The sequence below is a fragment of the Mus pahari genome, chromosome 3, assembly GCF_900095145.1.
Source record: "Mus pahari chromosome 3, PAHARI_EIJ_v1.1, whole genome shotgun sequence".
NCBI lineage: Eukaryota > Metazoa > Chordata > Mammalia > Rodentia > Muridae > Mus > Mus pahari.
This window is the reverse complement of record NC_034592.1, coordinates 102,705,599-102,727,271: the sequence shown is the minus strand read 5'-3', so window position 1 is coordinate 102,727,271 and position 21,673 is coordinate 102,705,599. Positions and strand designations below refer to the sequence as shown.

The following is a 21,673-nucleotide window of genomic DNA, read 5'->3' as shown; positions in this document are numbered from 1 at the left end:
AGTTGCTATGGGCCTCGAGAAAAGGGGCACCTGGACTGCTTAGGTATCTGCCGCTTTCTTTCTTTTTTGTTTTTTTATTTTGTTTTTTGTCTTTCGAGACAGGGTTTCTCTGTGTAGCCTGGCTGTCCTGGAACTCATTCTGTAGACCAGGCTGGCCTCGAACTCAGAAATCTGCCTGCCTCTGCTTCCCAAGTGCTGGGATTACAGGCGTGCGCCACCATACCTGGCTTCAGTGAGGCTTTCTATTGGCTGTTGAAGGTCTGTTATATTCTCCTCTTGCAGGAGGAAAAAAAAAAAAAAAACTGTAATCAGGGGTGTGGTTAGGCTGATAAACCCAGGGGAAAGGTTTCTACCTGTTCTTTCTGGGTCACGTCCCTAGCCCTCAGCTCAAGCCTCTTTGGCTACTGATGGAAGCCGAGTACGAGGGTCAGTGGGTGAAGGTACTGGGTACCAAATCTGACAACCTGGGTTTGATTCCTGGGAACCACACGGTGGAAGGAGACAGAAAACACTTTGGGGATGAGTTTCCACAACACTAGCTAAGGCTTCAGGGCTCCAGCTGCTTCTGAGAGGCAGGAGCAAGATGAGTTCTGAGCTGCGGATGATGAGAGACGTGGGGTAGCCCATATCTGAGTTTTAACCCCTGTGGAGAAGTGAGGGGGAAACAGCCTAAAATGTGAAATTGGCCCACGGTAGGGAGTTGGGAGCAAGAGTGAGATGCAGAGACCATGTGGCACCTGCTATGTGCCTGGGAAGCACATTTGGCCCCAGCAGCCTGGGAACCAGGGACCCCACTGTCCTGGGAGTCAGAGCAGGTCCTTTTCCTTTTTCCTGCCCTGGCTTGGTCTCAGTGGGCATCAGCTGCTGGCCACCAACCTGGGGTTGTTTAACATTCTGTGATATCTGAGAATGGGTACTGGCTGCTTGCCTCAAGGGTCACTTCAAGGCAAGAACTGAGCGAAGGCAACGCTATTCAGGAAGAGCAAGCCACCAACAGTGGGGCATCTCTTCCATCAAAGGCTGCCCCCTCCATCACTTTTCCCATTTGGAATCCGAGCAGGAAAATGTTGCCCCTTTCCTGGCGGCTCACGCCTCCTCCTCTCCACGCTCAGATGTAGGAGGAAGCAGAGGGCAGGAGATGCCCACCATGCTCCAGAGCTACTCACTGGCATCCTCCTATCTCACCGCCCCTCTAGGGCCTGCTTGCGAAGGCTGTTTATCCTCAACCTGCTGCGGGGACGGTCTTGCTCACAGCGAGAAAAGCTGCCAGCAGGGTCTTTTGTGGTGCTGCTCCCGTGTGGTACTGCCTAGGGGCCCCACCATGGGGGCAACAGATGGACCTATGGTCTCTACAGAACAATGGTGGGGGAGGGGCCTTGGCATCGCCTGCCCCAAACAGGAAGCTTTGACTGAGCTTCAAAGGACTGGCAGGGCCAAGGGGATGAGTGGTAGAGCCCTGTGCCAGGATTGGTATGAATTGCTTGCTGCTCTCCAGCCTTGAGGTAACCAGCCCAGCCCCCTGGGTAAGATACAGTGGCCAAGGCAGCCGGGGCTTGGGCAAAGGATGGCTTGCACTGGCAGGACACCAGCTTCTGGCCTGACAACAGGTTGGAGGGCAGGGGCTTGGAGGGTGGGCTTTGCTCTCGTTCAGGTGCCCCTTGCCAATCAAGACTTCAGGTTCTATACACGGCCACAGTTGTTCCCCCCTCCAACAAACAACCATGAGGGGAGGGCTGGCACAGGGCCTGCTGCCCGCTCCCTCCCTGCCTCCTGCTCCCAGCTGCTCTCCTCAGAGCCTTTTCCTCTCCACTTCCTGTTCACACAGGGGGGGGCGGGAAGTGGAGGGAGGAAGCTAGGGGGTGGCTTGGAGGGGGGGCCATTGAATAAAAGGAATTAACCGTTTCCCTCCTCTGACCTCTGGGAATTTCCGCCTGTGAAAGTGTCTCGAAGAATCAGTAGTGCTGGAGTGGAGAGGAGGTGCGCCCCCTCTTGCCCCCTCCTCCCGCCCAGTGGTGGTGGGGCCAGATAAGTCCCTCTGGGCCCCTAATCTTTTGTTTCCCTGGCGCCAGGGGATGGGGGAGCAGCGCCAAGGGCAGCCAGGAGCTTGGTGGCTTCTGAGCCCCCTCCCAACCAACAGAGTTGGTGCCAGGCTCTGGACTGAGACCTGAGTCTTAGGAGGGGCAGGAACCAGAGAATTGGTATCCACGGAGAAATGAGCTCACACCCAGGCTGAGCCCTGCTCCTTTAGTGTCTGGGCTGGTGCCCTTGGCCAGTGCACTTTGGGGACAGGAGGGAGGGCAGGTGGGTGGGGGTGGCTCTAGGGCTCTGGCTGGGCACACCCTCCGTTGGCCACACCCCTTAGAAGCTCCACTTGAGAGCAGTTCCGTGCGGATGCCAGTCCACATCGCCCCCTAGTGCCCGAGGACAACTGGTGAGGCGGCCCCTAGGGCCCTGTCAAGGGCGGGCCTCAGGAAGCACCTGCTCCCCAGGACCAGAGGCCGCCCTCAATCTCCCCCAGGTGGCTTCCTTGTTTACAGGCCTCCTGCCCTCATCTCAGCGTCACTGCCCGTGGCCACTCCTTCTATTTCCAGTGACCTCCTATTTCCAGGCTCCAGAGGCAGCTCATTCATCTTGGCCCCTGCCTACACAACTGCTCCCTCCCCCTCCTTCTTTGGCCCCTCCCCAGGCTTAGGGCCAGAGCCCCAAGGGCCTTCTCTCCGCTCTCTATTCCAAGTCTTGCTTGGTTTCCAGGGATCTAAGAGCTGTGGCTTCCCGTTGCCCTGACTCACCGGAACCCCATTCTATCAGTGCCAGGGAAGGCTGGGGCCTTTTCCCAGGAAAGAGGAAGCGGCCTAGGACCAGATGGGTTGTTTAGTATAAGACAGAAGGGGCAGGGGCGTCCCAGGCCGCTTGAGCCAAACCTTCAGGGAGAAGGGAGCAATAGGGCAGTGTTTGTTTAACTAACATGTATTAGCCCCGTTATGCACAAAGACAGCAGTTCCAAGCTGTTTTATCTAAACCACAAGCAAGCAAGCAGTTCGGTGGGAGACCAAGGCTTTCCACTCAGTACCACATTGGCCATGGCGCTTCCCTCCTATTATCTAAGTGTGACGCGGCCTGGAGCCACATGGAGAAGAGATACAAGAAATTTCTCCCACATCTTCCTTGAGAGAGTAGGATTAGGATGCCCCCAGAAAAAGGGTGCCGCCTCGCAGCTGCTCCTACCCCTGCATCTGGAAGACAGGATCTTTGTGAGTCATTGTGTAGGTAACTGAGCCCTCTGGGCTGGCAGAGACCATGGGAGACCTTCCTGTTCTAGAGGGCCAAACACGGTAAGAAGAGCCATTTCTGAGACAGGATTACATTGGAGGAGAAAAGGAACATTTATAAGCTAGATCAGCTGAGCTCCTGCTTAGGGACAGGAACACTCACTCACATTGGATGTTCCAGGATGTAGCTTCTGGCCCCAACTAAAACTAAGAAAGTGTTGTCTCGGGGTGAGGAGAGACAAAGTCATAGGAGCAAGATAAGGAGAAGACAGATCAAATGCCACAGAGCTCCACAGTGCCCACAGCAAAGCCAGGCCCAGTCTGGCAGGGAATCCAGTCTATCGGAGAGAGCAAGAGACTTACAGCTATAAATGAGAGTCAGGCCACACCTCCTCAAGGCTCAGGGAAGACTACAGAAGCGGCAGGAAGAGAAGAAGGAAAGGTGGTGGCTGGCACCCTATGTTCCGGGCACTGGAACTCAGTCAATTTCCACTGGCATGAAGGACGGGGAGGAAGAGGTATTTTCTTGTTTCCTTAGTGGTGCAAACACTGGTAAAGTGCCTGTTAAGTGAGGCTGGCTCAACTACACCCACACGTATGCTCATGTATGCTCGCCTGCACACAATACAGACGTGACAATGGAAGTGAGGAAGAGGATGATGATGATGAGGAGAACCAGTGGGAGACAGGGAAAGTAGGTGAGCATGACTCAAGGAGCCCATATGTTATATGTAACATATGCTAATAAAAAACACGTGGAGAAAAAATTAAGGGCTTAGAACCTGACCAGGCAACAGGCACTTCTAGAAAATTCTTGAAACAACTAGGAAGGAAATGGCCGAGGAAGCATTAGTAAGACTAGTTAGAGAATTTGTGCCCCAAGGTGCCAAAATTGGATGAATTCCGTGAGCAGCAGCGCCACCTGCCAGCCAGAGGGGGGAATAGCTCCAGGATTTAGGAAGAGGGACTGTAATCTCTAAACATTATAGTCAGAGAAGGGAACAAGTGTCCTGCCTCACCCCCAGTGAAGGACCTGTGCCAAGGCTTGCAGGACCCTGGATGTCTATGTAGCCTTGGCTGGCCTAGAACTTACCATATAGACTGGGCTGGCCTTGACCTGACCTGTCCTATGCCAGCACACCCGTGCAGGCAGCCTTCTTGTGGCATTCCATTCTTGGGATCACATCCTGTTAGCTTCAGCATCAACACCAAGCCATCAAGTCCAGAGCCATCACTGTAGCGCATTTTAATGCCCTCTGCTTGTTGCCATTTCCCCTTGTCCCAGGTGTGCCCTCAACCTCAGGGTACCTGACACTGGAGCCCCAGGTCACATTAGCATCTCCACATGCCCACCCTTAGTACTACCCTCCCCACAAATGCCTAGGGTCTGCCTGCTTGCTCCTGGGTCGCCTGTCTGAGGCAGACGAGGGCGAGCTGGAGGTCCAGAGGCTGTGGAGGGATGGAGGAAGGAAAGACAGCGGGCCACTCAGTCCAGGTGAACATGCTGACAAGAACAGAGGAACTGTTAGATGTAGTGGATTAAAAGGATCATGGCTGATCTCACCAGCTCGGGCTGCTCTAAGACAGATCTGAAGCAAAGCTCGCAGAACACAGAACGTGTTTGTACCTGACACCTCCCGGCTGAAGCTTGGCTGCAACCCCCTCACAATCGCAGACCCGGCAAGCTCAAGAACAGAACACCAACCAAGGCCTGGCCTTCCCGGGAGGGTCTGGCAGCTGGATCCATGTCTGTCCACCCACGCGGGGGCACTTCCTATAGCCAGCTAAGATGCTCCTCTTCATAGTGCTGCGGATCAATGAAGGGCCGGTCAATAGAGCGAATCATCAGCTCCCCACAGTATACACACTCAGCAGCCACTAGCTCATCTAGGTCAGCCTTGAGCTGTTCCCGGCTGGGCCCCACCGCTGCAGCCCCAGCTTCGGCTTCCTTGGCCTTCACGGAGCCTTTGGTCGGAGGAGGCACAGCCCCAAGCTTGCGTTGCAGTTCCTCGAGTCTGGCCTGCTTGTAGGCAGGAAGGCCGGGCCGCACAGCCTGCAGGAGACAGTCAGCGTGAAACATGTGGCCACAGAGAAACAAGTAAAAGGGTCGGTTGAGCAAAGGAAAGTCACAGGTGGAGCACTTGTCCTGGGGCTCCACAGTGCCATAGCGCCCTCGGAGCTCCTGCAAGTCTCGTCGGATGCGCTGGGCACTGGCTGTGGCTTCTTCCATCTCGCGCTGCAGCTCCTGGATGTGGTGGTTGTAGGCCTTAAGGGAACTACAGATTGCCTCCTTGAAGTGGTCGATTGTGACAAAGTCAGGGAAGAAGGGCAGCACATCCTCGATCTTGAGCAAGGGGCAGCTGGCTAAGCAGGCCATGGCTGTCTGGACGTCTTCCTCCTCCTGTACCACATGCCGGGCAATCTTGAGCCATAGTTTCTTGCGAAGTTCCTCATCCTCCTCCGGCAAGTCTGCACACTGCTTGGCCAGGTCCACATCCACCTGTGGGGAAACCACAGGTGTCAGGGTCAAGCCATGCTCTACCTACTGGAAAGACAGATGGCCACAGAAAACTGGGCCTGAGGAGAGGGCCCAAGCAGGATTCTCTGCACGGCGGGTAGCAAGAGGCACAACAGGAACCTGCACTGGTCTGCCCTGTCACAGCTATGGGAAGGCTGTTTTGGTGGCAGGCAATTTTAGTGGATGTAAAAAGATCAGCTGGTAATGCCTATAGCACAGTGGTGCACAGCCCATAATCCCAGCCCCCAGGAGGGGAAGCAGGGATGCTGGCAAGTGCAAAGCCAGCCTGGGCTATGGTGGGCCCTGTTTCAAGAAGTAAGACAAGTCACACGGGGACTATTTGAGCTATTGGGTGTTCTAGATCTTGGGTTAAGGCTCAGCCTGGGCTACACAGTGATTTCCAGATCAGTCTGGGGTCCATAACAAGTGAGGTCAGGCTTCAAAACCCCAAACAGGGCTGGGAATGTGGCTCTGTGGTTAAGGGCACTTGTTGCACATCATCAGTTCTGGTCTTGCACAGACCTGTAACCCCAGCCTGGGGACAGAGGATCAGTGGGGAAGCCAATAACCCAGACCCTGCAGGTTCTGAGAGAGAACCTGCCTTAAAGGGATAAGGCGGCGAGTGACAGCTGAGGACGGCACCTGCCGCCTTCTGGTTTCCACCCATGCGTCTGCACACAGTGCATAGACACACACACCAACGAATAAGCAAATATTCCTTTCCTGCCATCATGATTGGAGAGCTGTAGCTAAGCACCTTCTCCCTCAGTCACCATTCTGTGTGCTTATTTTATTTTCTTTATTGGTACCTATGAAGGCCAGAAGAGGCCATCAGATCTTCTTGAACTAGAGTTTTATGAACCACCACATGAATGCTGGGAATTGAACCCAGGTCCTCTGCAAGAGTAGCAACTGTTCTTAACCTCTGAACCATACCTCCAACCCTGTTGAATTTTTTTTTTTTTTTTTTTTGACAGTATCTCACTATGTAGTCCAGGCTGGCTTAGAACTCACTGTGTAGCCACTATCAGTACTGATTCTTTTTTTTTTAAATATTTATTCATTTATTATATGTGACTTCACTGTAGCTGTCTTCAGACACACCAGAAGAGGGCATCGGATTTCATTAAGGATGGTTGTGAGTCACCATGTGTTTGCCGGGAATTGAACTCAGGACCTTTGGAAGAGCAGTCAGTGCTCTTAACCACTGAGCCATCTCTCCAGCCCAGTACTAATTCATATTATAAGATAAAAATACTCTTTTTTTTTAAAAAAAAAAAAAAAACTTTTTAAAAAAAGATTTATTTATTATATGTAATTACACTGTAGCTGACTTCAGACTCTCCAGAAGAGGGCATCAGATCTTGTTACGATGGTTATGAGCCACCATGTGGTTGCTGGGATTTGAACTCCGGACCTTCGGAAGAGCAGTCGGGTGCTCTTACCCACTGAGCCATCTCACCAGCCCATAAAAATACTCTTAACATTACCTTCACAAATTCTTTTAATATGATTTTTCTTTCGCTATAATTATGAGGGGAGGGGAGGTGTGAGTGCAGCATGAGGGTCAGGGGACAGTTTGCGGCCATCAGTTCTCTCCTTCTACCATCAGCTCTGGGGACAGAACTTAGCTCGTCAGGCTTGTACAAGCGCTTCTAGCTCCCGAGCCATCTTGCTGGCTCATTACCACCATTTAATGGGTAATCTAAGGCTATACAGAGAGGTATAGAAACCAGCCCCAAATCACACAGCAAGCTGGCGAAGCCAGAATGCAAACTCCAATGTTTTAGTTTGTGTTCTTTTTTCCTTCTTCCTCTCCTGCTAACTTTGTTTTGTTTTTTTGTTTTTAAAGACGGGGACTCACGGTGTCGCCTAAACTGTGATCTTTCTGCCTTAAGCACCCGAGTGCAGGGATTACAGGCAATGAGCACCTCCAACTCAGCTGAGTTTGAGTTTCAGCCTCTGCCACACAGCACTTCTCTTCATGAGAAGCCAGCAAGCGCTAGCCGTATAGCCCCCAACCTCTCAGGCTCTGTAAGGACCCTCTCCAGGATAAAGTCAAGACTTACCTGCAGGGCCAGGTCCACAGCCTCCTCATACAGCTCCAGCACCTTATAGACGTGGACGCAGGCACGGTGGTGGCCGTGCTCAGCACAAAGTCGAAGTGCATATTTGAGATCATAATGTACACGGTGCGGGCTGGCCCCAGCTTGTTCCAGGTAGGCCAGAAGTGAAGCCGGCTGGCCACGGGCATACAGTGACAGCAGGTAGTTGTGAATGGCCTGCTCGGTCTCACCGAGCACATTCACGCAGAATTCCATATAGCGGATGGCCTGGCTCACCTGCTGGGCCTCACCACCCTGGCTGTAGTTCACCAGGGCAGGGATAAGCTGCCGAGCATCCAGCCGGCTGCCCATCTCAATCCAGGCGTCTACGAGCTGGCGGGGGATGTGGCGGATGAGGATGGGGGAGAATTTGTAGAAGAGCTGGGGGTCACGGTGGCGGGCAAGCACAGCCAAGGCCTCCTCGTAGGCCTCATGCTGGCAGTGGTATGCGACCACCCGTTCATAGTCCTGCATGATCACTGCAAAATACACCATGTGCTCTGTGTCTCCATGACTGGCGAGCAGCTCGTGGATAGAGGCCCGGCTGGCAAAGAGCCACTCTTTGTGCCGAGGGCTACTGAGAAAGGTACGGAAGCACTCCCGTGTGTCCCGGTAGAGACTCAAAGCATCCGGGTCACCCTGCAGAGCACCGAGCCGGCTCAGGTAGAGCTCTGTCAGCCAAGTGGTCAGCAGTGTGGCCTGGGTACGCTCCGTCGGCTTCAAGCCGGCCAGTTTCCGCTGCAGAAACTCGGCCAGCGCCTCCTCTTGCCGGGCCTCCAAGAACTTGAGGGCAATCTCCTCAAAATAGCTCTGGGTCAGAGCATAGCAGCGGGCGCTCTCCAGGTAGCGGTGCTGGCGAAAGCAGAAATCAGCCTCTCGGGCCAGGACCGTGTCCAGGCAATCAGGCCGCTCCCGACAATACTCTTTGGCCAGGTCAAAGCGGTTCATGTCCAGGTAGGTGCGCCAGACATCCCGAGCCTCACGCTGCACATGGTAGCGGAAGACCGCGCGCTCAGTGTAGGCCCAGAGGTGACCTGTGGACGAGTCCTTCACCATGTGCCTCAGTGGTCCAAACTTCTCCAGGAAGTGATCCCGTAGCACCACCTGCCCTGTTAGTGTGCACACAGCCTCCACCCGGTCTGCCAGCAGCAGCAGGAAATGGAACTGGGTCAGGACAATGGCTAAGGGTGGATTGGCCCCAGGACCGACCCCTGCCGGGTATTCCCACACTCGCTCCTCACTCAGCAGCGAGTCAGGACGCCCGCAGTCCAGTGAGCCATACAGCACACCATCTCCCATCATCCAGGCAAAGGCGCGAGGTGCAGAGCGTAACTTAGGGGTATAGAAAGCCAACTCACTATACCCCAAGTTGCTAGGAAACTCACGGAATGGGGGTGGGTGGTCTGTATAGGCAGCAAAGAGCCCCGAGAAGCCCTGGGCTTCAGCATCTTCCACTGCTCGGCCTATGAACTGGAAGAGACGCTGCCGAGTGGTGGCAATGACAAAGCCTCGGCCATCGGGGCCACGCTCAGCCTCAAGGGAGCATACAGGGGCTGGACCCCCTTCTTCATTTAACACATACAGTGGGCGGAAGTAGAGATCCGGGGCAGGGCCAAAGAGGCCGCCTTCACTAGCTGAGAGCTCTGCTTCAAAGATCTGTCCTTGAGCTGTGCCGACCAGGATGGGGCCGGTGCTGCTCTCGCTGCCCAGGGCTCTGTTCCAACCCACACTCTCCACCAGCTGTCCCTTCCAGCGAGCCAGGGGCCGGGCCTTCTGTCCATTGCGGTTCATGTAAAGGACCTCGGTGCTACTCAGCGCAACCAGCAGATGAGAGCCTGGAGCGGATGGAAAATAGCACTGAGTGGATCTCGCGTCTTCCCCGTTCAGATCCCACCCATCTATCAATCAGTGAACGATCACAGGAAGCCTCCTCAGATCTCCAGTGTGTCTCCCCCCAACCCCTGTTCAGATCCCATCCATCTATCAGTGAACTCCCACAGGAATCTCCTGGGCCACTCACCAGTATGGTCCAGGAACATCTTGTGGACTTTGGCATCATCCTTGCGTCCCAGTTCCACACGGTTGGGCTCACTTGCCTTGCCCAAGTCAATGCTGTAAGGGCAAGAGTTACAACGACACTCTCAAGAGAAGTCCCCCTTCTTAAAATATTTATTTATTTATTTATTTATTTATTTATTTATTTATTTATTTATTTATTTGATGTGTTGCCCATGAATGCATGCAAGCGTATCATGTGTGCAGGAACCCATGGAAGGCAGAGGAGGGTACTGGATCCCCTAGAACTGGAGTTGTTGGCTGCCATGTGGGCACTAGGCCCTCAGTGTGCCAGGCATGGCAGCCCTCTTCCCTGTATCTTTGCCAGCGCTGTTTACTACTAGATTTGAACATTTGTAGCTCTAATATTTGAGTGGGGTAGATGGCTGGTTAGGGAGTTACAGCCTCGAGCTACAGGAGATCCTGTCTCCAAAACCAAAAACAACACACGGTATCCCTGATGGAGATGTGTATGTATGGGAGTGCTTTCCTAGTGAGAACAAACGTCTTGGTTAAGATAAACAACTAAAGCATCTTATTATTACTATACTAACTTTTTTCTTTTCTTTCTTCCTTTTTTAAAAGCCATTCTTTCTCTGTGTAGCCCTGGCTGTCCTTGAACTCACTAGCTTTGAAATCACAGAGTTCTGCCTGCCTCTGCCTCCTGAGTGCTGGGACTCAAGGCATGCATCACACTGCCTGGCCTAGCATATGAATGTTTTGCCTGCCTGCATGTATGTATATGTACCATGCACCCATCCCATGGAAGTCAGAAGGCGGCTGCCCTGGAACAGGAGTTACAGATAGTTGTGAGTCACCATGTGGCTGCTGGAAACTGAATTCAGGGCCTCCACAAGAGCACCAGCACTCTTAACTGCTGAGCGCTCTCTCTGTCCCCTGTTATTTTATTTTTGAGGCAGAATCTCATGTAAACTGAGCTGGCCTTGATCTTACTGTGTAGCCTACAGTGACCCCGAATTTCTGATCCTGCTGTTTCTACTCTCTAAGTATAAATACATTTCTGGGGCTGGTGAGATGACCTAGCAGGTCAGGGTTCTTGACACCGCACCTGATGTCTGAGTTTGATCCCTGTGCTCCATGTGTTAGGGGAGGTAAAGGGCCTGGAGAGATGCCTCACTGGTGCTCCATGTGTTAGGGGAGGTAAAGGGCCTGGAGAGATGCCTCACNGGTGCTCCATGTGTTAGGGGAGGTAAAGGGCCTGGAGAGATGCCTCACNGGTGCTCCATGTGTTAGGGGAGGTAAAGGGCCTGGAGAGATGCCTCACCGGTGCTACATGTGTTAGGGGAGGTAAAGGGCCTGGAGAGATGCCTCATGGTTAAGAGCACTTCATTCTTTTTTTGGTTTGTTTGCTTTGTTTCGAGACAGGGTTTCTCTGTGCCCTGGTTGACCTGAACCAGTTCTGTGGATCAGTCTGGCCTTAAACTCACAGAGATCCTCCTGACAAGTATTCGGAGTTAAAGATGTGTGTGTGCTACTACATCCAGAATAGAATATAATTTAAATATTCATCTTACTTGTGTGTGTGTGCGTGTGTGTACGAAGAAGCAAATTCCAGTCCACTGTTATTTTTTGGGACAGGAGCCTCCCACTGAATCCAGAGCTCACTAATTTGGCCAGACCGGCTGGCCTGCAAGTTCCTGAGACTCACTTGTCTCATGCACTCCAGAGCTGCGTTACATCTTCTGTCCGAGTGCGGCTTTTTACATGGGCTCTGGGGATCTGAAGTTGGGTTCTCATGCTTACAAAGCAGGCACCTTCCTGGCTGACCATCCCTGCACTTCCCTGGCTGAGGATCCCTGAAGGTCTTGCTGGGTGTACTGCGTGTGGGTTTTGTTTACACTCCCCTTTCTTGTAAATTGTCATCTTACTAGTTTCTAAGAGGTTTGTTTCTTTTTTCGTTTTTCTGAGATAGGGTCTCACTATGCAGCACAGCGCTGGCTCCCAATCTTCCTCTGTCAGCCTCCCGAGTGCTAAGACTACAGGCATGTGCCACACACTTAAGTCCGATTGTTTAAAACAGGCTCTCCCAAGGCCCAGGCTGGCCTCAAATTTACAATGAAGCCAAGGATGACCTTGAACTTCAGATCCTCCTGCCTCTACTGTGTGCACCACCATACCCGGGCTCTGCTAGGCTGAGTATCTAATCAAGGACTAAGCGTACTCTGAAAGCACTCTCCCAACAGAACTCCAGCCTCACTTATCTGCAGCATTTCATTTCACAGTGCCGGGAATCAAATCCATGGCCTCAGGAATGCCAGGTACTCTTTCACTGGGCCACAACCCCAACACCAGTTGTTCTAATAACTATTCATTCTGGGATTCATCCTCGTGAGAGAGGTCTAACTGTATTATTCCAGATGGCTTATCCCAAATGATAAACAACGTTGTCAACACTTTTGCCAAATAGTGGACATACTTCAGGATTCCAGACTGTTCCAATGATCTGTGCGGCTAACTCTGGGAGGCTGAGACCACCTTTCCCTGTTGAAAGGCCAGAATGATTAGCTGACTCGTTCAACAGCATGGGTGGAATCTGAATATAGGTCTCCCTGATCTTTAGCCACCATGCTGGTTCTCTTTGGGAAGGAATAGTGTATCTCCTGAAAAGCTATTGTTCCACTTGCTAAGTATGGAAAAAGACCCTAGTCAGCTAAAAGTGTCCAACTATATTACCGGAGCAGTGTGTCCTTCCCTAGGCTCATGCAGAGCTGATTGCAGGAGACAACGAGGCTAGTGATCCGCTCCGAGGGGGTGAAGTCAATCCGCTGCTTGGTGAAGATAGGCACCTCCTTCTCCAGGTGGGCACTTACGTACCCTATAGGTGTGGAAGAAAAAAGAAAAAGGCATCCAGAGAAGGGGGCAGGGCAGCCCAGAAAACCCAGAGAAACCACAGTGTTAGCTGATACTTCTACTTCCCAAGTATATTCCTACCCACAGGGTCTTGGTTCATGAAGAGTTCAACATGAAATAGTTTTCTGGTTGTCTTTATTGGAAGGGTCCTGGGCTCTTCTCACACTTGTGACAGTAGTAAGGGATTGGTTCTCTGTGCCTGAGATGAGGTTGTATCATGATATGCATGTTCCCAATGGTAACGGGAGGGGGGGCGGGGGCGGGCGGTAGACAGTACATGGAGGATGGTTTTGGCATTCTCCCTACGGTTTTTGGCCAAGAGAAACTAAAGTTCCTTCCTCGCTGTCCACACAATATGGCTCAGTGAGTCTCCATCGTATGTAGGGAGTTCTGGGGACCCAGTCCTATCAGTACTGTTCATAGGCTACAGTCACTTTCTCCATAGTCCGCTACAAGATTATCATACTGTGGGTAACCCTGGGCTGCCCTCCTACACTCTAAACTGCAGCCAGCTTTACCCCAGGACAATCATCTCCATTGTTCCTGTTCAGTGACAAAATTCCCTTTTGGATCGACCCTCCTTCACCTTTAACATTCACGTTCCACCAAGTTCAGTGCTCATTCTCCCTTCTCTGCTAACGAACACACAAACACACACACACACACACACACACACACACACACACTCCAAAGATTTAAAAAAAAATCCATAGAACAAGCCACAGAAGCCCGGAACCTATATTCAGTTCTCCCAAGAGTCAAACTGCAGCCCGTAGACAAAGGTAACAAGTACTTCCTTATCTGAGCCAAGTTCCCTCTTTTGAAGGATCTTAGAGTAAAGGCCTAGATCACGAGGCTGCTCCTGTGGCTCTTTCAAACTTCGACCAATACAAGCTGGGCAAGACAAGAAAGGCCTGGGGCTTAGATCCTAAACACACGCTGCAAGTTCTAGAGCTTCCCTCCCCCGTAAATGCTACCATAACAGAAAGGGGCTGAGGCGGCCTCTTCTAACTTACCAGAATGGGGGATGCCCACGCTGGGGCAACCGGTCTGCAAGACGGCCGAGCGGGACAATGAGTCCTCGTACTCATCCAGGATGGACGCCATGGCAATCAAACTCTGGATCTCTGCTCCGGGGCCTGGGGGCCACAACGGGCACCCCGGTCGTCCTGGATTTGCAAGCTGAGCTTCCCCAGCGTCTGACAGATCCTGAGAACCTTTTAAAAATTCTGAGGCCCTTTTCGCTTTCTCTGTAAAGGACGAGACGATCGAGGAGCCCCAACTAGACTATGGCGCAGTTTTGCACCCCAGCTCCAGTCCCAACACAGATTACAGGCTCCCCTCAGCAGATCCCAGGTGATCACAACCTCGCCCAGGCAGCTCAGCTGACTCCCGCCCCCGTGACGCGTGCTTATGACGTGATTCCGGGTTTTCAGCCGCGAGTGTTAACTGGAGTCCTGGGCATCGGAGCCGCCACAAGGAGGCGTTGTCGGAGACTCGGGGCGGCGGGGGCGGAGCCAGCGCTGGGCCCCCGAGCAGCCGGAGCGCTTGCGGGCCACCCTGCTGCTGCAGTTCCTCATGTTGGCGCTAGGGGGCAGCCCAGGCTTTCCCAGCGGCGTCCCAGGCTTCCGAAGCTCAGGCTTCACTCCCACAGACTGTCACTTAAAGTCCGACTGTGCTCCATCTGCCGCCCCAGCTCCTGTTCTTCAGTCGCCTCAGTCCGCCTTCACAGGCGCAGGCAGAACAGTCTTAGTGTCCCTTCTTCCACCCCAGGGACCCTAGCTTCCAGAGAAAGTAGCTGAATGGGTCACAAGTGTGGCTCAGTGGTGCATAAGCACCTTGCCCAGCGGGTATAAGACCTGGATTTTTTTTTCCTACACCGCAAAAAGAAAACCATACAAAATTTAATCTCCAGCAGTAGGAAGGCTGAGGCAGGAAGATTGCTAAGGACTGGGCTACAAGTGAGACCCCCAGAAAACAAAACAGTAAGAAAGAAGTTGACAACGCAGTAGAGCTACCATCAAGTCAGTGGGCCAGGTTAAGTAAGCTGCCTCATAGTAGCTCGTTAGAGTAGGGGAGGAGGCAAGGGTCACCAGGAAAACTGAAGCACAGACTGCTTCCAGGCACGCTATAAGTTGATGTTGACTGTCCTTGTCTAGCCAGTGGGAAGCCTTAGGATCAAGCCCTAGTATCAGAAAGAGAAAAGGGGGTATATATAGCCATCAGGAAATTCACGAGCAAAACCCTATAAACCGTGTAATGGGGGTGGAGAGGAAGCGGGACTGGCCTTGGGCAGATTGTGGAAGCTATTCCGTGGTCCACTGGAAGCTATACCTGGGGATAAGATCTGATGTTGGTACTGGAAAGCAGGTGTTTGAAAGGGACATGAGACCTGAGGCAGGGACAGGCCTTAAGTATCCATCTGGGAGGGAGAGCTGGGAAGATGGAAAACATCTCAGAGGAAGTCATCAGAGACCTAGTGACAGGTTAGGTGCAGCAGATGGAGGAGAGTGTGGGGACAGAGGAGGAGCCTAGTGACGGGGTGGAGGTCACATGACTGAGCGCAAGGCACTGGTAGGGAACTTACTGGGGAAGCCCCAGCTTTACTGGTAACCTGCTCCAGGGCGGTCACCAATAACTCACTAGTGAATGTTTATTAGACATTTGCATAAACGAACTCTCTCATGGCTCAGTTTCTACATTTATAAAATGAGAAAAAAAAATCTCTTAATGGTGTGCGTACAGTCGGATGTTATACAAATCACTGAGTGGTGAGTTTGTGTTTAAATGTTACTAGTATTTAATAGCGGATTGTTGACTAAATTAAGATCCTGACCAGGGCTGGAGAGGTGGCTCAGTGGTTAAGAGCACTGACTGCTCTTCCAAAGGTACTGAGTTCAAATCCCAGCAACCACATGGTGGCTCACAACCATCTGTAATGTGATCTGATGCCCTTTTCTGGTGTGTCTGAAGACAGCTACAGTGTACTTATATAAAATAAATAAATCTTTAAAAGATATATATAAAAAAAAAAAGATATATATACGTTTTGTATATTTTGCTTTTTGGGACAGGGTCTTATGTGTCCCAAGCAGACTTAGAACTTACTATGTGCCCCAGGATAGCCTTGAACGTACCAGGTATCCGTGAAGATGACTTTGAATTCCTGATGCTTCTCCTGTGAACTATGACATAACTCCTACTACCATATCCAGTTTGTTATTGCTGTTGTTGTTTGAGACCAAGCCTTATTCTGTACCCCCAAGCAAACCTCATGACAGTTCTCCTCTCTTGCCTCCTGAATGCTAGGACAGCAGGCCTGAGCCACAAGGCCAATCCTTAGACATTGTTATTATTTTCTTTTTTTTTCTTATATTCAAAATGTGTTTATTGGGAAGGTCCCCACTCATCTCGAATCAGGGACTTTCAGGGCTGCTTCCTCCTGAAGGAGCATCCTCTGTCAGCCTTGCTTTTCCGCTTGTCTGTGCATGGCTGAAGACCGTGGTGATTTTATAACATCCTGGGCATTTCACATCCATAAAGTAGGAACTGGGGCTCTGCACCAGGTGTGTTTTCTTGTGTTTCCTCTTCTCCTCCTCGGGGAGAGGGATGAAGGAGATCCTTTGCGAGCCATGTTCTCGTAGGGAGGTCATGACCACCAGAAAGGAAAATGTAGCCTAGGCTGGCCTCAGACTCATGATCCTCCTGCCTCTGACTCTTTCAGCAAATCCTACCAGTGTGTACCACCACAACCGGCTATTATTTTCTTAAGTTTACTTGTCCTTCACCCAATTCTTCATCACTTTGTTTGTTTGTTTGTTTTTATTTAAACTAGAGAGATGGTGAGACAGCTAAGCAGGCAAGAGCACTTGTTGTTCTTACAGAAATTGGTTCCTCGCACCAACATGGTGGTTCACAACTATCTGTAACGCTGGTTCCAGGGGCATCTAACGTCTGTGCACATACTTTCACCCAGGCAAATACTCATATATATCAAAAGAAAATAAATCTAAAAAAATAATTACATTTATTGATGCCATGCACACTGGGGTGAATGAGGGCATGTGTCACTGTGCGTGTGGAGGGCAGAGGACAACTTGTGGCAGACAGTTCTCTCTTTCCACTGTGTGGATTCCAGAGGCCCAAGTCAGGCCATCCAACTTGGCATCAAGTGCCTTTACGCCCTTTACCCAATGAACCATCTTTGGGCTGCAGAATTCCTTTTCATCTGGTTCACAGAAGACAAAACTCTGAAAGTTACTTTATCTGACAAATCTGTTTGGTAGTTCTCAGGCAGGGCCTTGACCTCATCTGAGGAAACCAGCTTTGGCCAAGAAGGAGCTGCTGCCAGAGTCTGCTCTAACAGAGTAATCCAAAAACACTTCCAAAAAAAGAGAGAGCTCATCCTACGGTGTCAGGAAATAGGCAGAGTTTTATTTTCTCATTGGAGGGAGAGCCTTGAGACAGGGTCTCATATGAATTGGACTATCCTCAAACTGATTATGTAGTTGATGACCTTGAACTCCTGACCCTCTAGCGTCTTCGTCTAGAGTCCTGGGATTATAGGCCTGAACCATGCCTAGTGAAGGAGATACTTTCAATGTCCTTTTGCAGATACTTTGAGCCTACAATGGCCCAGAATATGCAGCATCTTTCCAAAGGGGAGGAGATGGAGTAGAGTGGAGCAAGATGGAGCCAGAGCAAGACCGAAACCCAGCAGGGCAAACGCCAAATAATCCTGTGACTGCCAGTCAAAGGTCTTAGTTGGCCCCACCCTTCTGGCTTTGCTGCCGAACTACAAAGTAAGACTTTGTCTGGGGGTGGGGGCGGGAGAGAAGAAGCAAGCTGGACAAGCCATGGAGGTAGGCCAGTGAACAGTGTGCCCCTTCATGGCTCCCATTCCTTCCTTCATGCTCCTGCCTCAGGTTTTTGTCATGGGCTCCCATAGTGTTAAACTGTGACCTGGGCGTATAAGCCGAGCCAAATCCTTTCTTCTTCAAGTTGCTTTAGACTGGGATGTTTATCCAAGCAATAGAAAGCAAACTAGAATGAAGGGCCTCTTTTTATAATGCTGCTGGTTTTCAGGCTGGAGATAGGTCTCAGTAAAGGGTGTAAAAGTGGACCCCAAGGCATGCATCTGTCATTCCAGTGCAGCTGTATGGATAGAGACAAGCCGATCGCTGGAGCTCCAGGCCAGACAGTGCAGACGGATCAGTGAGCTTCAGGTTCACTGAGAGTATTGGTTCAGTAAGTAAGTAAATAAATAAATAAAAATAAATAAAATAATTAATAAATAAATAGGTGGAGAGTAATGAAAGCAAACACCCAGGACTGACCTGACCTCTGGCCCCCACACAGGTGCACACACACCCACATGCATGTGTGCACACACCCACATGAACACATAGAGACAATACACACACACACTGCTCAGTTGCTTTCTCACCGTCGCCATCACATAAGAACACATGTTTTACTGTTTACTTCAGAGATTTGAATGGACTCCAATGGTAACAGGCCACAGTTCAAGATATGTCAAGCCAGTGGAGCCAGTCCTTAAGGAGAAGCAATTATAGATTTGGCTGTGTCTTGGCTTGGCTGTTTGGCCAAATGCCTGTGCTGTCAAAGAAGTTGTGACTGCTAGTCTTATCACCATTTGACTGCCCATCACCATTCCCTTATTACGTCATAGATAGTAGATGCCTGTCAGGTGGGAGGCAGCTGTTTTGTGAAGGAATCGCTCCAGAATTTCCCCCATCCCAAGCTGCTTACATGTTAACAGAGACTTGAGGTGGGCTCACAGGAAACATGGAATGACCTCTAAATGAGTGAAATCGACAGAGGACCAGTCATAATCCTGCAATTCAGCAAAAAAACAAAAAAACAAAAAACCCAAACAAACACTTGTCATGGTGCATCTCCTCTCTTCTCTTTTTCTCTTTTTTTGTTTTGTTTTTGTTTTTTTTTTTTGTTTTTCGAGACAGGGTTTCTCTGTGTAGCCCTGGCTGTCCTGGAACTCACTCTGTTGTAGACCAGGCTGGCCTCAAACTCAGAAATCCACCTGCCTCTGCCTCCCGAGTGCTGGGATTAAAGGCGTGCGCCACCACGCCCGGCTCTCTTTTTCTCTTTTTAAGATTTATTTATTTTATGTATGTGAGTACACTGCTGCTCCCTTCAGACACACCAGTAAAGGGCATCAGATCCCATTACAGTTGGTTGTGAGCCACCATGTGGTGGCTGGGAACTGAACTCAGGACCTCTGGAAGAGCAGCCAGTGCTCTTAACCACTGAGCCATCTCTCCAGCCCCTCTTCTCTTTTCTGCTATAGATTACCTTGGGATCTTTTTTTTTTTTTTTTTTTATGTGCAGAGGTAAAAGATTCAGGAGCCAGAGCGATGGCTCAGCGGTTAAGACTGCATCCTGCCCTTTCAGAGAACTCAACACCTGTGTCTTGGCTCACAATTCCCTGTCACTCCAGCTTCTGGGGGATCCAGTGGAGTGCCTGTGGCCTCTGAGGAGATCAGCACTCGTGTGCTTAGCACTCGTGTGCACATGCCCCCATATGCAGAGACACATAATAAACATAGAGAAAACAAGGAACTGGAGAGATGGCTCAGTAGTTAAGAGCATTTGCTGCTCTTTCAGAGTGTTGCTAGAATCTCCAACTTCAATAAGCCCATAAAAAACCAACACAATCCAGTTATTATCATTATAAGCCTTATGTCTACATTGGGCAGGTCTGACACTGTACTAACTTATTCCCCAGCTATGAGACCCTGTGCTCTTATGGTTTCTTCAGGCCACAAAGTTCTAGTCTATCTTGGCTCCTCCTCCTCCTCCTCCTCCTCCTTTTCCTCCTCTTCCTCCTCTTTCTCCCCCTCTTCCTCTTCCTCTTCCTCCTTCTCCCCCTCTTCCTCCTCGTCTTCCTCCTTCTCCCCCTCTTCTTCCTCCTCCTCCTTCTCTCCCTCTTCCTCCTCTTCCTCCTCCTCCTCCTCCTCCTCCATCTTCTCTTTCCCTTCTTGTTCTCTTCTCTCTCCCCCACTCTTGAACCTCCAGTCCCACCTTTCCCCTCCACTGCCCAATCACAGGCTCTTGCCTTTATTGAGCAGTTAAAATGGGGAGCCGGTTCACATGACATCACCTGAGTATATGAAGGACTGCCTGTTGGAAGCAACCTGTCTCAAGGAAGCAGAATTAACATCAGAATATAAACAGCATCAGATCAAGCCACAACCTCTGAGGATGAGAGTTCAGTTCCCAGCACCAACTTTTGCCTATAAATCCAGCTCCAGGGGGATCTCACACCCTCTGCTAACCTCTTCCTGCCTCTCCTCCCTAAAGACAGGGTTTCTCTGTGTAGCCCTGGCAGTTCTGGAACTCACTCTGTAGACCAGGCTGGCCTCAAACACAGAGATCCACCTGCCTCTGCTTCCCAAGTGCTGGGATTAAAGGCACCACCTTTACCTGTTTGTTTGTTTGTTTGTTTTATTTTAAATGAGAGTCTAGAGAGATGGCTCAGCAGTTAGGAGCACTCATTGCTCTTACCAAGGATGAAGGTTTAGGTCCCAGAACCTACATGGTGGTTTATAACTGTAACTCCAGTTCTTGGGGCCCCAATGTTATCCTCTACCTCTGAAGCACCAGGCACACATGCAGTGCATAAACATATATACAGCAAAAACATACAGGTAAAATAAAACAATGGACAGGTAAGATGGCTCAGTGGATAAAGATCTTTATCTACATGTGCACCATGGCACATATATAGCCCCCCACACACATATATCCCTCATGTGCAAAATGTAATTTTTTTAAAGACAAGGTCTCTCTAACATGTGCCTTTTGCCTTTTGTGGAACTCAATATGTAGACTAAGCCGTCCTCAGACATCTACTTGCCTCTGCCTTCTGAGCATTGGGATTAAGGATGTGCGCCACTGTGCAATATGTGTGTAATTATTTCAAAAGTGAAACGTTCAGAGGCAGCTGTAGTGACACACACCTGGGACCATAGCACTCAGCAAGGGTGTGGTCAGAGCTCCTTGTGTATCAGAGGAACAAGAACCTCATCTAGTTTAATGTACTCTATATCTGTTGTGTGAAATTTGTAACATTTTTGGGCTGGAGAGATGTCACCGCAGTTAAGAACACTGACTGCTCTTCCAGAGGTTCTGAGTTGAATTCCCAGCAACCACATGGTGGCTCACAACCATCTGTAATGTGATCTGATGCCTTCTTCTGGTGTGTCTGAAGACAGCTACAATATAGTCACATACATAAAATAAATAAATAATTTTTTAAAAATTGTAACCTTTTTGAGACCAGGTGTCAAACTTGCTGTGTAGCTAAGAATAACTGTGAACTCCTGACCCCAGCTTTTCCCCCACTTCTAGACATTCTCCATCTATAGCCTGGACTGACCTGGAGCTCACAGAGATCCACGTGTTTCTTCTGTTTGCCAAGTGCTGAGATTAAAGGTGTACACCACTGTGCCTGACCCATTTAAAATTTTTAAATTAATTTTTATTTACCTTTGTGTGCACATGGTGCCATGACATCTCTGTGGTGATAAAAGGACAGCTTGTGGGAGTCAAGTCCCTCCCTCTACCGTGAGGCCCACACTTGTCTCACTCGGGAGCAGGTCCCTGTACTCCCTGAGCCATCTTTTTTTTTTTTTTTAATTTATTTATTATATGTAAGTACACTGTAGCTGTCTTCAGACACTCCAGAAGAGGGCGTCAGATCTTGTTACGGATGGTTGTGAGCCACGATGTGGTTGCTGGGATTTGAACTCCGGACCTTCGGAAGAGCAGTCGGGTGCTCTTACCCACTGAACCATCTCACCAGCCCCCCCCCC

At 50.5% G+C, this 21,673-nt stretch overlaps 1 protein-coding gene across 1 annotated transcript; it reads right to left on the bottom strand.

Moving 5' to 3' along the window:
• Positions 1–236: 236 nt before the first annotated feature.
• Vps18 (VPS18 core subunit of CORVET and HOPS complexes) lies at positions 237–14,210 on the bottom strand. The gene is made up of 5 exons (XM_021192669.2): positions 13,835–14,210; positions 12,642–12,783; positions 9,913–10,004; positions 7,857–9,727; positions 237–5,769 (listed from the first exon to the last, which is right to left on the bottom strand). The coding sequence occupies exons 1-5, from the start codon at positions 13,923–13,925 to the stop codon at positions 5,044–5,046; spliced, it is 2,922 nt and encodes a 973-aa protein (XP_021048328.1). The 5' UTR covers positions 13,926–14,210; the 3' UTR covers positions 237–5,043.
• Between the last annotated feature and the right edge of the window lie 7,463 nt (positions 14,211–21,673).